This window comes from Nerophis ophidion, linkage group LG20 (assembly GCF_033978795.1).
Source record: "Nerophis ophidion isolate RoL-2023_Sa linkage group LG20, RoL_Noph_v1.0, whole genome shotgun sequence".
Lineage (NCBI taxonomy): Eukaryota > Metazoa > Chordata > Actinopteri > Syngnathiformes > Syngnathidae > Nerophis > Nerophis ophidion.
The window spans coordinates 21,061,489-21,080,217 of record NC_084630.1 but is presented as its reverse complement, the minus strand read 5'-3'; the positions used below and the strand labels follow the sequence as shown (position 1 = coordinate 21,080,217).

The following is an 18,729-nucleotide window of genomic DNA, read 5'->3' as shown; positions in this document are numbered from 1 at the left end:
AACTTCCTAAAAACACGTGACGTCTTGTGTACACGTCATCGTTACACGACATTTTCAAGATGAAACTCCCGGGAAATTTAAAATTGCAATTTAGTAAACTAAAAAGGCCGTATTGGCAAGTGTTGCATTTTTAATATTTCATCATTGATATATAAACTATCAGACTGCGTGGTGGGTAGTGGTGGCTTTCAGTAGGCCTTTAAAAAGCTGGCCCAATTCCCACTCACCTCCTTGACAGAGTTGAACACAGGCAGGCCGAGATGAGTCTTACCCCCCTTGCCAGGGGACACGCCTCCAACTAACTGGGATCCATAGTCCAGGGACTGTTGACTGTGAAATGTCCCCTAAGAGCAGAAAGACATCCACATATGAACAAGTGTGATATTAAGTGGAAATCACTCAATGATGCCAGGTCTGGCATCCGTCATTGTTTCCCCTGAAAGATGCCATCGTCTGTCACCAGGCCTGACTGACAGGATGAATACAGAAGTTCATGTGGGGATGAAGCCGCTACAAATAAGAAGGACATGGAATAGTCTTGACAGATAAATAATGACGTGAGCGTGGTTTAATCTAAAAAAACAGGGGTTTTGGACCATGTCGGACAAAATGCATTGAAGCTTCTGTGACGGATCTGACAACATATTTCCACAGCTGTCAGTTCGGATGGAGAAACATAAATATAACCCACCTTGTGTCGTCAGAGAATGTTTGTCATTATTAAACAACAGGAATCAGTAGAGATGTCCGATAATGGCTTTTTTGCCAATATCCGATATTGTCCAACTCTTAATTACTGATTCCGATATCAACCGATACCGATATATAGAGTGGTGGAATAAACACATTATGATGCCTAATTTTGTTGTGATGCCCGCTGGATGCATGAAACAATGTAACAAGGTTTTCCAAAATAAATCAACTCAAGTTATGGAAGAAAATGCCAACATGGCTCTGCTATATTATTGAAGTCACAAAGTGCATTACTTTTTGTAACATGCCTCAAAACAGCAGCTTGGAATTTGGGACAAGCTCTTCCTGAGAGAGCATGAGGAGGTTGAGGTGGGAGGGGTTGGGAGGTAGCGGGGGTGTATATTGTAGTGTCCCGGAATGGTAAGTGATGACCTGTATGGCTGTTGACAAAGTATGCTCTGCATTCACCTGTGTGTGTGAAAAGCCATAGATATTATGTGACTGGACTGGCATGCAAAGGCAGTGCCTTTAAAGGGGAACATTATCACAATTTCAAAAGGGTTAAAAACAATAAAAATCAGTTCCCAGTGGCTTGTTGTATTTTTTGAAGTTTTTTTCAAAATTTTACCGGTCCCGGAATATCCCTAAAAAAAGCTTTAAAGTGCCTTTTTTTCGCTCTCTGCGAAGACACCAAACAATACAAACAAACAATGGCGAATACATCAGCAAGATATAGCGACAATAACTCGGATTCAGACTCGGATTTCAGTGGCCTAAGCTATTCAACAGATTATACGCATGTATTGAAACGGATGGTTGGAGTATGAAAGTATTGAAGAAGAAACTGAAGCTATTGAGCTATTGACGCTATTCATAGCCATAGCATGGCCGAAAAGCTGCGTTAGCATTGCCGGTAAAAATGTGCGGACCAAACGATCAGGACTTTCGCATCTTGTGACACTGGAGCAACTTAAATACTTCGATTGGTAAGTGTTTTTTTCGCATTAAATGTGGGTGGAAGGAAATGTAATATAGTTGCAAATGCATCTACAGGTCATCCATACATCTCTGTGCCATGTCTGCTTTAGCACCGCCGGTAAATAGCATGTTAGCATTGATTAGCGTAGCATGTTGGCATCGATTAGCTGGCAGTCACGCCGCAACCAAATATGTCTGATTAGCATATAAGTCAACAACATCAACAAAACTCACCTTTGTGATTTCGTTGACTTTATCGTTGCAAATGCATTTTCAGGTTATCCATACATCTCTGTGCCATGTCTGTCATCGCCGGTAAAATGTGGAGACACTCTGGCACATTCAATGGGGGTCTGGCGGCAGACACTTTCGCATCTTCGGGCCAGTGGTGCAACTTGAACCCGTCCCTGTTAGTGTGGTTACACCCTCCGACAACACACCGACGAGGCATGATGTCTCCAAGGTTCCAAAAAATTGTCGAAAAAACGGAAAATAACAGAGTTGAGACCCGGTGTTTGTAATGTGTTGAAAATGAAAATGGCGGCTGTATTACCTCGGTGACGTCACATTCTGATGTCATCGCCACAGAGCGATAAACAAAAAGGCGTTTAATTCGCCAAAATTCACCCATTTAGAGTTCGGAAATCGGTTAAAAAAATATATGGTCTTTTTTCTGCACCATCAAGGTGTATATTGACGCTTACATAGGTCTGGTGATAATGTTCCCCTTTAAGGTTTATTGGCGCTCTGTATTTCTCCCTACGTCCGTGTACCACTATGTACAGCGGCCTTTTAAAGGCATACATTTGACGTTTTGAAACAGATACAGATCATTTCTGATGTTACACTTTAAAGCATTTATCGGCCGATGATATCGGCAGTCTGATATTATCAGACATCTCTACTTAAAACATTTCCTTGTGGTCTACGTAACATTTGATAGTGGTTCTTTGGTCAAAATGTGTTTCTGTTTGTATGTGGTTGAGTACTGTCAGTTTGTTGATAACAATTAAGTGTTTTATTTTATTACAGATTCATCTGTATTTTTAATTTATTTATTTATTTTTAATCAAAACAATCGAAAAATCGTGATGATTACTGCACTTGGATAAACTCAGGGACTGACTGGCCTCGGCTCGCTGGCTTAGATGCTAGCATGAAATCAAAGAACTACTTACTACTTTCCCCATTACAAAACAACATGTTCCAATTTAAACGTACATAAAGAAATGACTCCGTGAGTACATTGATCCTACAAGTTGTGCTCACTTACAAACACTTATATCGATACGGTGTGGTGCTGAGCCGGAAGGCAAAGCTCTCAATTTGCCAGTCGATCTACGTTCCCATCCTCACCTACAGTTGTGATTAAAATTATTCAACCCCCACACAATTTTGGTGTTTTAGCAAGTTGGACATTTATTCCGTATTTTGTTTATAGTCATATCAAATAAAGATGTGTCAAATAGACAAATGCAACTTAAATTGTAACACTGTATTTTACAAAATAGCAAAAAAGGACATTTTTCTTAATATCTCATTGCCAAAATGATTCAACCCCCTAGTTCCATGCATCTTTAGTACTTAGTAGAACACCCTTTGGCAGTAATGACATCCTTCAAAGGTGATACATAAGCGGACACAAGCTTCTTGCAACCATCTACAGGTATTTTAGCCCATTCCTCTTGGGCAAAAGCCTCCAGTTCATTCATATTCTTGGGCTTGCGTGCTGCAACTGCCTTCTTCAAGTCCCACCACGGCTTTTCTATAGGATTTAGGTCTGGCGACTGTGAAGGCCACTCCAGAGTCTTCCAGCCCTTCTTCTGCAACCACCCTGATGTTGATTTGGAGGTATGCTTGGGATCCTTGTCCTGTTGGAAGGTCCAACGTCTTCCAAGCCTCAGCTTCGTCACTGACTTCATGACATTTGCAGCTAATATATCCTGCTAGGAAATAGAATTCATAATGCCTTGAACCCGCTGGAGATTCCCGGTACCTGAGGCAGAGAAACAGCCCCAGTGCATGATTGACCCCCCACCATGCTTAACAGTAGGCAAGGTGTTCTTCTCTTTGTAAGCTTCATTTTTTCTCCTCCAGACATAACGTTGATTCATAGGCCCAAAAAGTTACAGTTTTGTCTCATCACTCCATAGAACCGTTTCCCAAAACCTTTGGGGTTTGTCCAGATGATTTTTGGCATACTGGAGTCTATTTTACTTGCGCCTGGTAGTCAGAAGTGGGGTGCGCCTGGGAGTTCTGGCATGGAGGCCTTCATCTCGTAGTACGCGCCTTATTGTCTGGGACGAAACCTGCGTTCCCCCCTCTGCAATGTCCTGTTGTAGTTCCTCAGCTGTTACCTCGGGGTTTTTCACCACTGTACGCTTCAAATACCGGACAGCAGTTGCACACAGCATCCTCTTTCTACCACGCCCAGGTAGTGTTTCCACTGTGCCTTTAGCTTTAAACTTGCGGATTATGCTCCCAACTGTGTCTCTTGGAATGTGTAATGTCTTTGCTATTTTCTTATATCCATATCCTTTCTTTTGAAGAGATATTACCTCCTATTTTGACTTCTTTGACCACTCCCTGGACTTCACCATGTTGCAAATACACCATTGACCATCTACAAGAAGCTGACCGTCACAGTCTTTTTCCAATCAGTTTAATTGTTGCTCGTTGTGGTTCTAATCACATCTACAGGTGTTTTTAACACCTGATTGAAAGTACATTATTCAAATTCTGTTCTTAAGAGTTATGATCTTCAAGGGGTTGAATAATTTTGTCAATGACAGTTTGGTATGTTACAAAATATAATGTTGTAATTCAGGTTGCATTTGTCTATTTAATGCATCTTTATTTGATATGACTATAAACAAAATACGTAATAAATGTCCAACTTGCATAAACACCAAAATTGTGTGGGGGTTGAATAATTTTGATCATAACTGTATGGTCATGAGCTTTGGATTATGAGCGAAAGGACGAGATCAAGGGTACGAGCGGCCGAAATGAGTTTCCTCCGCTGGGTGGCGGGGCATCCCTTAGAGATAGGGTGAGAAGCTCTGTCATCCGGGGTGAGCTCAGAGTAAAGCTGCTGCTCCTCCACATGGAGAGGACCCAGATGAGGGGGTTTGGGCATCTGGTCAGGGTGCCACCCGAACGCCTCCCTAGGGAGATGTTCAGGCCACGTCCAACCGGTAGGAGGCCACGGGGAAGACCCAGGACACGATGGGAAGACTATTTCTCCCAGCTGGCTTGGGAACGCCTCGGGATCCCCCGGAAGGAGCTGGACGAATTGGCTGGGGAGAAGAAAGTCCAGGCTTCCCTGCTTAGGCTGCTGCCCCCGCAACCTGACCTCGGACAAGCGGAAGAAGATGGATGGATGGAGATCGTGCTAGTTTGTTAATTAACACTGAAGATGCTGGGACAGCTGGACAGAGGGTCCCATCAGTCCTTGCAAAGAGCGTAAATAAAAAACTTTCCAGTACAAATGACAACTCTTATTAAGAGGAATTAGATGCTATTAATCAGCAGTCCCAACCACTTGTAATATGTGTCTGCTCCCTGCTAGCATGGCTGAACACCCCCCCTCTCTTTCCACGAGACATCATTATCGTAACTGCTGGGATAATCAATTTGAAGAAAGGCTTGCTTATCAAGCCAGAAGACATGACAATGTGCTCCCAATATCACTCGCTTCATTTCTCATCCTTTTCTAATTACCCGGAGTGTTCAGTGCAACTGCACTTAAGCATGCTTTATGATGTGGGGGGAAAAACAAAGGATGACAAATGGCATGTGGCAAGGACAGAGGGGGTTATCAATCTGTAAAGTCCACGTATCTTCTGACTTGTCAAACACACGCCGGGTTGTGCTTTTTTTTTTTTAAGTCTCCTTCAACACATATGCTTCAAAGTGCGTAAGTTTTGTCTTGGTGTGTTTTTTTTTATTAGAACAGGGGCATCCTAAGTGCGGCCCGAGGGCCATTTGCAGCCCACAGGTCATTTTTAAAACGGCCCCACGGCACATTGTGAAAATACTATTAAAAAAAAACAAAAAAAACATCAAAATTGTTATAAAAGAGCCAACAGGTGAAATGTTGCAATGTTGACTCTAATAACACATAGCTGCCATGCAGGCTGGGTCTTTCTTTAAAAAATAATAATGAATCAAAATCAATGACATTATGAATTATTGACCTATTCATGGCTCCAATAACGTCACATTAAATATTCCACTTTGAGATATTCTTTGGGGAAAATGTTGCATATTTTGTGTTTACTGTGTAAAAAAGTAAGCTGTTTTTTTATTTGTTTCAAAAAGGGCCTAAAACAAACAAACAAAAAACATAAACAACAATGAAACATAATCTGAAGTTGATTTGGAGGTTATTGTGTTAAAAGCAAACAGTTAATAAAATGTATAATTAATTTTTTAACACTTTAATGCAGGGGTCGGGAACCTTTTTGCCTGAGAGAGCCAAAAAGCCAAATATTCTAAAATGTATTTCTTTAAGAGCCATATAATATATTTTTTAACAATGAATACAACTAAACGCGTGCATTTTTAAGTAAGACCAACATTTCTAGAGTATAATAGGTCTCTTATTCTTTGTAATAACATTGTTATTCTGAAGCTAACTGTGGAGGGGGCGTGGCCTGCCGGCCTGCAGCAAACTGGGGTGTGCCAGGACCGGCCTCTGAATAAGCGACAGGTGCGTAGACGGCCCACCTGGGCCTTGTTATCTAATCACCTGTCGCTCTGTTATAAGCAGCAGCCAGGAGGAGAGACAGGGTTGGGGCTGTAGCCAGAGCGCAAGCGAAAACGAAAGAGAAAAATATAATTGCTGGAAAGCAACTGAGAGACTTATTGAAAAATAAAACAATATTGTAACCCTGAAACAGGCTCTCATGTCGGTGCTTGGTGGTCTGCAGAACCTCCAGGAGGGCAAGCCCCACACTAACCAATAATAAATAACTTCTTACCATTAACGCAACTTCTTGAACAGGTGCGGTAGAAAACTGAAGGATGGATTAAAAATGCATGAGAATGTTTTATATTTTGAACCCGCCTTCCGCCCGATTGTAGCTGAGCTAGGCGCCTAATGTTGATCTAGAGATTTAAACCTTGAATAATAATACAAATAATAATACTGAATAATGACACTCTCCATCCATCCATCCATTTTCTACCGCTTGTCCCGTTCGGGGTCGCGGGTTGTGCTGGAGCCTATCTCAGCTGCATTCGGGCGGAAGGCAGTGTACACCCTGGACAAGTCGCCAACTCGGGATCAAGCCTGAGTAGAGGCCCAAATGTATATTTTTTGTACATATATTGTATTGGTTTTTAAAATAAAAAATATCAAAATGGCCCCCGCTTGCTTTGATTTTTCAGTGTGCGGCCCAGAGTGGAAAAAGTTTGGACACCCCTGGATTAGAACAATGGCTGAGGTTAGACAAGGGAAAAGAGCTGCTTTCCTTAGACCAATATACAATAATAACATGGGATTTCACATATTCAATGTGTTTGGATTCTTTCAGTGACGCTGGTTGCCAACTTTACTCCAATCTTAAAACTAAGTTGTATACTCTAGCCTTTAAATAGACCCTGCTTTTAGACCAGTTGATCTACCGTCTCTTTTCTGCTCTGCCACCCTCTCATGCAATGAGAGTTTATAAGGTGACCACATATTATGTCCTAGTTGTACAAAGTCGGGACCCAGGGTGGATCGCTCAACTGTGCACCAGTTGGTGAGGTCTCTGCGCTTTTTGATTGATTGATTGATACTTTTATTAGTAGATTGCACAGTACAGTACATATTCCGTACAATTGACCACTAAATGGTAACACCCGAATAAGTTTTTCAACTTGTTTAAGTCGGGGTCCACGTTAATCAATTCATGGTACAAATATATACTATCAACATAATACAGTCATCACACAAGTTAATCATCATAGTATGTACATTGAATTATTTACATTATTTACAATACGGGGGGTGGGATGAGGAGCTTTGGTTGATATCAGAACTTCAGTCATTAACAATTGCATCAACAGAGAAATGTGGACATTGAAACAGTGTAGGTCTTACAGTAGGATATGTACAGCCAGCAGAGAACATAGTGAGTTCAGATAGCATAAGAACAAGTATATACATTAGAAGTACATTTGAGTTGTTTATAATCCGGGGAGATGGGATGTGAATGGAGGAGGGTATTAGTAAAGTGTTGAAGTTGCCTGGAGGTGCTGTTTTAGAGCGGTTTTGAAGGAATATAGAGATGCACTTACTTTTATACCTGTTGGGAGTGCATTCCACATTGATGTGGCATAGAAAGAGAATGAGTTAAGACCTTTGTTAGATCGAAATCTGGGTTTAACGTGGTTTGTGGAGCTCCCCCTGGTGTTGTGGTTATGGCGGTCATTTACGTTAAGGAAGTAGTTTGACATGTACTTCGGTATCAAGGAGGTGTAGCGGATTTTATAGACTAGGCTCAGTGCAAGTTGTTTTACTCTGTCCTCCACCCTGAGCCAGCCCACTTTGGAGAAGTGGGTTGGATTGAGGTGTGATCTGGGGTGGAGGTCTAAAAGTAACCGCATTAGCTTATTCTGGGATGTTTGGAGTCTAGATTTGAGGGTTTTGGAGGTGCTGGGGTACCAGGAGGTGCAAGCGTAATCGAAGAAGGGTTGAATGAGAGTTCCCGCTAGAATCCTCAAGGTGCTTTTGTTGACCAGAGAGGAGATTCTGTAGAGGAATCTCGTTCTTTGGTTGACCTTTTTGATCACCTTGGTTGCCATTTTATCACAGGAAAGATTAGCTTCTAGAATGGAACCTAGGTAGGTGATCTCATCCTTCCTGGTGATAACAATGTCACCCACTTTTATAGTAAAGTCACTGACCTTCTTAAGTTTGATATGGGACCCAAATAGGATGGATTCCGTTTTACCTAAGTGTATGGATAGCTTGTTGTCAGCGAGCCACGTGCAAATATTGAGGAGTTCAGCACTGAGGATTTGTTCCACCTGTGACTTGTCCTTGCCGGATACCAGCAGGGCCGAGTCATCCGCAAACAGGAACAATTCACAGTGGCATGCTGATGGCATGTAAACAGTAAAGGTCCTAGTATACTCCCCTGAAGGACTCCACAGCTTACTGAGAGGGGAGGGGACATGGTGCCGTTCACCTCTACCACCTGTTTCCTCCCCTCCAAGTAAGATTGCATCCAGCTTGATGAGGTTTCGTCGAATCCGATTGCTCGGAGCTTATCCAACAGTATAGCTGCTGACTTGTCTGCATTCAACATGATCCCCTGCTGGACTATAGACTGGACTCTCCCATTATTAACTACCGTATTTTTCGGACTATTTCATCATCATCATCAGCCCACTGCTGGACGAAAGCCTCAGCATGTTTCTGCCATAGTGAACGATCTCTAGCTGCTCCCTGCCACTGCACTGTTCCCCAATATTTGTCTATTTCATCTCGCCATCTCACTCTCTGTCTTCCTCTATTTCTGCTCCCATCCATGGGTCTCCATGATGTCATTAGGGAAGTCCATCTATTATCTGTTCTCCTACCGATATGTCCAGCCCATTTCATCCATCCATCCATCTTCTTCCGCTTATCCGAGGTCGGGTCGCGGGGGCAACAGCCTAAGCAGGGAAACCCAGACTTCCCTCTCCCCAGCCACTACGTCCAGCTCTTCCCGGGGGATCCCGAGGCGTTCCCAGGCCAGCCGGGAGACATAGTCTTCCCAACGTGTCCTGGGTCTTCCCCGTGGCCACCTACCGGTTGGACGTGCCCTAAACACCTCCCTAGGGAGGCGTTCGGGTGGCATCCTGACCAGATGCCCGAACCACCTCATCTGGCTCCTCTCGATGTGAAGGAGCAGTGGCTTTACTTTGAGTTCCTCCCGGATGACAGAGCTTCTCACCCTATCTCTAAAGGAGAGCCCCGCCACCCGGCGGAGGAAACTCATTTCGGCCGCTTGTACCCGTGATCTTATCCTTTCGGTCATGACCCAAAGCTCATGACCATAGGTGATGATGGGAACGTAGATCGACCGGTAAATTGAGAGCTTTGCCTTCCGGCTCAGCTCCTTCTTGACCACAGCGGATCGGTACAACGTCCGCATTACTGAAGACACCGCACCGATCCGCCTGTCGATCTCACGATCCACTCTTCCCTCACTTTGACAAGAACAAGAAAGTTTGATCATATTACGCCTGTACTGGCTCACCTGCACTGGCTTCCTGTGCACTTAAGATGTGACTTTAAGGTTTTACTACTTACGTATAAAATACTACACGGTCTAGCTCCAGCCTATCTTGCCGATTGTATTGTACCGTATGTCCCGGCAAGAAATCTGCGTTCAAAAGACTCCGGCTTATTAGTGATTCCTAGAGCTCAAAAAAAGTCTGCGGGCTATAGAGCGTTTTCCGTTCGGGCTCCAGTACTCTGGAATGCCCTCCCGGTAACAGTTCGAGATGCTACCTCAGTAGAAGCATTTAAGTCTCATCTTAAAACTCATCTGTATACTCTAGCCTTTAAATAGACCTCCTTTTTAGACCAGTTGATCTGCCGCTTCTTTTCTTTCTCCTATGTCCCCCCCTCCCTTGTGGAGGGGGTCCGGTCCGATGACCATGGATGAAGTACTGGCTGTCCAGAGTCGAGACCCAGGATGGACCGCTCGTCGGGACCCAGGATGGACCGCTCGCCTGTATCGGTTGGGGACATCTCTACGCTGCTGATCCGCTTGAGATGGTTTCCTGTGGACGGGACTCTCACTGCTGTCTTGGAGCCACTATGGATTGAACTTTCACAGTATCATGTTAGACCCGCTCGACATCCATTGCTTTCGGTCCCCTAGAGGGGGGGGGTTGCCCACATCTGAGGTCCTCTCCAAGGTTTCTCATAGTCAGCATTGTCGCTGGCGTCCCACTGAATGTGAATTCTCCCTGCCCACTGGGTGTGAGTTTTCCTTGCCCTTTTGTGGGTTCTTCCGAGGATGTTGTAGTCGTAATGATTTGTGCAGTCCTTTGAGACATTTGTGATTTGGGGCTATATAAATAAACATTGATTGATTGATTGACTTGTGAACAAGACTCCTAGGTACTTGAACTCCTCCACTTGGGGCAAGGTCTCCTGCCCAACCCGGAGATGGCACTCCACCCTTTTCCGGGCGAGAACCATGGACTCCGACTTGTAGGTGCTGAATCTCATTCCGATCCAGCGAGAGCTGAAGATTCCAGTCAGATGAAGCTATCAGGACCACATCATCTGCAAAAAGCAGAGACCTAATCCCGCGGTTACCAAACCGGAACCCCTCAACGCCTTGGCTGCGCCTAGAAATTCTGTCCATAAAAGTTATGAACAGAATCGGTGACAAAGTCCAGCCCACTTCCACTTATTTAATTTGATAGTTCTCATTATGTCTTGGACTTGCGTTTGTTTTCTCACCCATTCATTTGTTTTTCCGTCTTTATATGTGATTCCGAGCATATTTCTTTCCATGTTGTGTTGTGCAGCTGCTATTTTTCTTTTCCATTTTATTTGACAATGCCCAGGGTTCAGCTCCATATGTCATGGTTGGTAACATGCATTGATTAAAGACCTTTCGGACTATAAGTCGCAGTTTTTTCATAGTTTGGCCGGGGGTGTGACATATACTTCGGAGCGATTTATGTGTGAAATTATTAACACATTACCATAAAATATCAAATAATATTATTCATCTCATTCGCGGAAGAGACGGAGAAGATGTCAGCAATTGTCACACACACGTCAACCAATAAGAATTCGGCAGGGGAGGGTCATGGCAGAAGTGCATTTTGGGTCATGGGATGCTAACTGCTATATGCTATATGCTACTGCCGTAGCTATTAAAATGGATCATTTCAACGTTGGCGGTAACTTGTAAAAACTGAGAAGGGCTGAACACAAATGGCAGCAAAAAGGAAATAATGTACTGCAGATTACAAGCTGGACCTAGTGAAATATGCAGCAGAAGAGGACAAGAGGAAGCGGAACATACCTTTGGAGTTGGCAGAGTTGTTTAGAAGCGACATCGAGGAAGAAGATTTCATGGGATTTATGGATTAGGAGTGAGAGATTGTTTGGTAAAGGTATAGCATGTTCTATATGTTCTAGTTATTTGAATGACTCTTACCATAATATGTTAGATTAACATAGCAGGCACTAGGGGTGGGCAATATCGCAAATTTGGGTATCGATACCGATCCGATACCGGCCAGTATCGCCGATACAAATGCCGGAAGTGTCGTCATCTGATTTGAAAAACAAATTTGTACTTTTGCCTTTATTAATTATGATAATAATACAACACAGGACAACGATTTAAGTCAAAAAATTAAATATCAATAGCAATAAGGTAATGCAAATAAGGTGCAAACAACTACTGAACCTGGCTTGTCGCCTCACAACACACAAACACTTAAGGTAAATAACAAAACTCTAGTTATTGAACAAAGTTGTAAAAATGAACACAAAACAAAAGAACTGAGAAATTCAAATAAAAAAGTAATAATATCAATTACAATAAAGTAAGTAGTGCAAATAAGGTGAAAACAAATACTGAACTTGGCTAGTCGCCTCACAACACACAAGAACTTCAGTAAAAAAAGAAAACACTAGCTATTAAACAGTTGTAAAAATGAACACAAAACAAAAGAACTGAGAAATTCTTATTGTAATTTTAGTGCAATAAAATACTTTACAGTTTACAACCAAGACATTAAGTCGCACTGGAAACGCACGCGTGTGTGTGTGTGTGTGTGTGTGTGTGTCCGAGTGAACCTCGGAGCGAATTATACTGATGTGTGTGCGCGAACGCACCAAGCGTCATGTTGATTGTATTTATTTTATTTTATTTTGGGTTGAAGATGAATTTTTAAAGTGTTTTTAAATCTCGTTCGCGACCCATCACTAGGGAGGAGGGTGGAGTGGTGAGGAGCGCTGCGCTCACATTTTTTTTTTAAATCTGAGTGATTCGCTTAATTTGGTGAAGTATCGATACCATCACGCCAGTATCGATACGATACCGATACTTGGTATCGATACGCCCAGCCCTACCAGGCACCTTCTCAGTTGGTTATTTATGCCTCATATAACGTATACTTATTCAGCCTGTTGTTCACTATTTTTTATTCATCTTAATATAACTTTCAAATGTCTATTCTTGGTGTTAGGTTTTATCAAATACATTTCCCCCAAAAATGCAACTTATACTCCAGTGCGACGTATGTATGTTTTTTTCCTTCTTCATTATGCTTTTTCAGCCGGTGCGACGTATACTCCGCAGCGATTTATAATCCGAAAAATACAGTAAATCCGCTCCACATCCATTGCACCGGTCACTTCTCACCCCCTCATTTGGGTTTAGGTCTGGACTTTGACTGGGCCATTCTAACAGAAGAATATGTTTTCTTTTAAACCATTACATTGTCCCTGGCTTTATAATTAGGGTTGTTGTACCGCTGGGAGGTGAATCTCACCCCAGTCTCAAGTCTTTGGCAGACTCCAACAAGAGTTTTTCCCCTTTATTTCGCTCCATCAATCTTCCCATCAAGTCTGACTATATTTTCTGTCCCTGTCGGAGAGAAGCACCCCCAGAGCATGATGCTGCCACCACCATATTTGACAGTGGGGATGATGTGTGCAGAGTGATGTGCACTATTACTTCTCTGACACACATTTTACCCACAAAACTCCATTTTGATTCCGTCTGACCAAAGCACCGTATTCCACGTTTTTGCTGTGTCCCCAAACTTGGCTTGCAGCAAACTGCTTTGGACTAGGGCTGGGCGATATTGCCTTTTATTAATATCTCAATATTTTTAAGCCATGACACGATACACGATATATATCTGGAAATTTTGCCTTAGCCTTGAATGAACACTTGATGCATATAATCACAGCAGTATGATGACTCTATGTGTCTACATTAAAACCTTCTTCATACTGCATTAATATATGATACTTTTAAACTTTCATGGAGAGAGGGAAATCACAACTAAGTCAATTGACCAAAAGTGAATTTATGAAACAGTTATTAAGCAGTGGCACTAACATTCATGTCATTTCAAAACAAAGTGCAAGATTGTCAGAAATATTTTAAAACAAGCTATTAGTGCACTTTTGTGCATGATGTCACTAAGATGACATATCAAAACATCACTAAATTAAAGTGCACTTTTTGTACAGAACGCCACTACAATAGTTTAAAACAAAGTGCACTATTGTGCATGATGTCACACAAAATATTTCAATAAGTGTCAAATAAAAATGAGCTGCATGATAGGAAATCAAATGGTGTATGTCCTTCGCTACGTGGTAGGTTCCTGCGGATGTTATTAAATTCTGTTGTTGACTATTTTTTTCATACGATCTGGAAATGGTTGCTTCTGCATTTTGTGGGTGTGGCCCCGAACGGAGATGTTGACATGCAGTTTCAAACACTCTTCATTCTCTGGCAGGTGACTTTTCAAATATTAGCAATAGGCGCTACTTTTTGTAACAACGCTTTTGCCGCATACTTGTTCGACATATTCCTGCTTGAAGCCAAACAACCGCCAGACGATGGACGACCCCCTGCTGTTTTTCTTGGGAATTAATTCTTCCTTCATTTGTTACAAGATTTGCACCTTCTTTCTCTCGTATTACCACTCGCACGGCTCTGCTAGCATCACAGCTAACGTTAACCATGCTGCGACATCTCTGCTCCGCGAGGGCTTATACGTATGTGCCGTATGTAAGAAGGTGCGCCTGCTGTCTGTGAGAAGGAGAGACGAGAAAGATTGGGAAGAGCCTGTAGTGTAATGCCCGCAGCTAAAAGCAACTGCGTGAGAATGTATACTTGAATATCATCATATAGTCATTTTCTGTAACGCACCGAGACAAACCCGCGATATATCGAGTACATTGATATATCGCCCAGCCCTACTTTGGACTTATTATGGATGTCTTTTAACAATGGCTTTCTTCTTGCCACTCTCCCATAAAGACCGCATGTATGCAGTGCAAGACTAATAGATGTCTTGTGGACAGATTCCCCTACCTAAGCTGCAGATCTCTGCATTTCGTCCAGTTACCATTTGTCTTTTGGGTGCATCTCCGATCAGTGCTCTCCTTGTTCCGCAGTGCTGCTTCAGATTTTCAGAGCTTTGGAAATCTTTTTATAGCCTAAGCCTGCTTTAAACTTCTCCACAACTTTATCCGGTGTGTTCCTTGGTTTTCGCTTTTGGAAATGCAAAAATATCACAGATAAATAACTGGCAGACCGCGGTCTGGGTACAAACCTGTACATATAGACAAGAAATGATTTCATGACTTTACATTTCAATAGGAGGTTCTATTTTGACCAGCACACCTTTTATAGACTCTGTGGTGCGGGTGACTGGATTAGGAAATAACCAATTGCATGCGAGTTAAGCCAGAGTTTCCCAAACAGTGGCAGAGGAGATTGACACTACTTGTGTCTACCCTGCACTCTGGTATTCATGTTGGAACAATACAAAAGCCTGCAGCTAGGTGTCTGCAGTATTCAATCTATTTTAACAGACTGCCTCTTCTGAAGTAATAAGTGCACACATTTTGTAACAGGAATACAAATAAATATATGTAACAGATGTGGCAAAAGAGTGCGAAAGAGATAGAGAGAAAAAAGAGAGCTAGCGACAGAGAGACAAGTGAGCTGGAGACGAGAAAAATAAATACAGATGGCGCTTGAAAAAGTAAACTGGACAGCGAAAACAAAGTTTTCAACCCAGGATGGTCAGACTCATTTCATTCTTTCCTCGGGAAACAACACTAGCCAGTCTCATATGCTCAGACAAAATGGCAAAGTAAAACTATGAAACAGAACGACATTTTTGACCAATCATGCCCACCTAATCTAAACGGAGTTCTCAGAGCTTGGCATGAACAATCCACACTAAATCCGAATCATTCCTTCACAACATAACAAAATGTTACCTTAGATCAGCAGAGTTTTAGCTTAGGGGTCGCACGAAGAACACAATGAACTATGACTTTGTCTCAGTGTATTTACAAAGCCTTTAAGCATCTTCATGTTGGCAGTTCATTAAAGACGTGTTTGGAAAAAGCAACCGCGAGTTTCCTCAAACCACGGCATTGGTGACATCCAAGTAGGGCCGGGCGATATATCGATATATTGCGGGTTTGTCTCTGTGCGATATAGAAAATGACTATATGGTGATATTGGACTGTACGTTCTCACGCAGTTGCTTTTAGCTGCGGGCATTACACTACAGGCTCTTCTCACTCTTTCTTGTCTCCTTCTCACAGAGACTTAAACAAGCGCACCTTCTTACAGCATGGGTAACGTTAGGTGTGGTGTGAGTGGTAGTACGAGAGAAAGAAGGTGTGAACCTGGTAACAAATGAAGGAAGAATTAAATCCCAAGAAAAACAGAAGGGGTCCATCGTCTGGCGGTGGTTTGGCTTCAAGTGGGAATGTGTCGAAGAGACGAATGTAATTTGTCAAGTGTGGGGCAAAAGCGTTGCTACAAAAAGTAGCATTACTGCTAATATGTAGCATCAGTTGAAAAGTCACCTGAAAGAGAATGAAGAGTGCTTGAAACTCCGCATGTCAACATCTCAGATTGGTGCCACACCCACAAAATGCCGAAGCAACCATATCACACCACCATATGAAAAAAATAGTCAACAACAGAAGGAGATAATATCCGCAGGAACCTACCACATAGTGAAGGACATACACTATTTGATTTCCTATTATGCAGCTCATTATTATTTGACACTTATTTAAATGTCTTGCGTGACATCATGCACAAAAGCGCACTTTATTTGTTTTAACGATTGTAGTGGTGTTCTGTATAAAAAGTGCACTTTAATTGAGTGTTGTTTTGTTATGTCATCTTAGTGACATCATGCACAAAAGTGCACTCATAGCTTGTTTTAAAATGTCTCTGACAATCTTGCACTTTCTGTTTTAGTGTCACTGCTTAATAACTGTTTCATAAATAAAGTTTTGGTCAATTGACTTACCGTTTTTCCTTGAATTGCCGCCGGGGCGCTAATTGATTTAAAACCTCTTCTCACTCCTGCGCTTACCAAAGGCATTGCGGTAAAAGTAAGCATGCGCTAATTATTTTAAAACCTCTTCTCACTCTGGCACTTACCAAAGATATGCAGTAAAATTGGAGTGTGATGTAAGCTTGGACCTTAAATCCTACTGAATCCATCCAACCATCCATCCATTTTCTGCCGCTTATTCCCTTTGGGGTGGTGGGGGGCGCTAGTGCCTATCTCAGCTACAATCGGGCAGAAGGCGGCGTACACCCTGGACAAGTCGCCACCTCATCGCAGGGCCAACACAGATAGACAGAAAACATTCAAACTCACACTGAATAGCTCTTAATCTTCTTCCCTTTATGCGATTTCAAATTACTGGTATCGAAATCAGCCTCCTCCATTTTGAAAATTATGACAGGGGAAGTGTCACTCGTGACGTCACGAGTTTGACCAGGCGGTAATACTAAGCATGCGCTAATTATTTGGCGAAGCGAGTTTGACTCGGCAGTAATTCAAGGCAGGCGCATACTATATGACGTGCGGCAATTCAAGGAAATACGGTAGTTGTGATTTCCCTCTCTGCATGAAAGTTTAAAAGTAGCAAATATGAATGTTTTAATGTAGACACATAGTCATCATACTGCTGTCATTATATGCATCAAGTGTTCATTCAAGGCGAAGGCAAAATATCCAGATATAAATGGTGTATCGTGACATGACCTAAAAATATCCAGATATTAAAAAAAAGGCCATATAGCCCAGCCCTACATCTAAAACTGTCTGCAAGAACACGTTCATTTATCATCATTTAAATATTACAATTATCATACAAACAAAAAAATGACCAAAATAACACCATTGCCGAAATCAATCTCTGATTGTATTGTTTATTAAGTGTAAATAATACAAATCAATAAAAGCCAGACAGCATAAAGTGACCCAAACTTTAAATTTGAGGACATAATTTTTTGCCCTGTGGCTGCAATAGAGCACACATGAGAGCGGTGGTGAGTGACTCCCACAATTTGCATTGCATCAGTGAGGGAAGGTTTTTATTCACAATCTTTAATACTGCAAACATGTTAAAAGGGCACTTTCAATGTTGATGATGTGCATTGATCAGAAATAAAAACAACGAAAGTTAAGGCAAGAAAAAAAAAGTGTTTATTTCAACAATTTTCCCTAAAATATGCATAGAAGCTATAATGTGTGTTTTATCTGATTTATCGAAAAAGCTCGTCAATTGATTAATCGATTACTAAAATAATCAATAGCTCCAACGAGAGATGGGAATCTTTGGGGCACCATTGTAAATTGATTTATTCTTCTTTAACTATTATATAGTAATATTTTATTATGTATTATCATACATCCCGAGATAAAATATTATACAAACCAAGAATTAACATTTAGAGCAGGGCTGGGTAGGGAACCTATGGCTCTCGAGCCAGATGTGGCTCTTTTGATGACTGCATCTGGCTCTCAAGAAAAATCTTAGCTGACATTGCTTAACAGGATAAGTAATGAATAATTTATCCAACGCCCTTGATGCGAATCCCTGAGGGGTGATGGACGGCTGGGCAGTGCCTGAAGAGCTGCAGCCCACCACCATAGCCCCCACTCCCTCCCCTATGTTGCAAGTCTGGAGTTGTATGTTGTGATACGTATATATGCTTTGCTCTATAGTTTTTTCCCATAGCTGTTCTGTGAACCTAACACTGTTTGTTTGTCTAATAAAATCAATCAGTCAATTAACAAAGTTTTGTTGTTCTTGGACAATAATAATACCTACCTACCTACCTAATTACGTTGGTAATCACAGTGTCAAAATATCTGTTTTCTACCACACCTGTTCAAGAAGTTGCATTCATGGTAAGAAGTATTTTACTTATTATTAGTTAGCTTCAGAATAACAATGTTAATTAAAAATAATAAGAGACCTACAATAGTCTAAAAATGTTGGTCTTACTAAAATAAATGCAGGCA

General features: G+C 42.0%; 1 protein-coding gene across 1 annotated transcript in view; it reads right to left on the bottom strand.

The window, feature by feature from the left end:
* suclg1 (succinate-CoA ligase GDP/ADP-forming subunit alph) overlaps nt 1-18,729 on the bottom strand; it is a 107,771-nt gene that overhangs the window by 73,888 nt on the left and 15,154 nt on the right. The window contains exon 3 of the mRNA XM_061880695.1: nt 228-344. Coding sequence (XP_061736679.1) covers nt 228-344 — 117 coding nt within the window. The remainder of the gene's footprint in view (nt 1-227; nt 345-18,729) is intronic.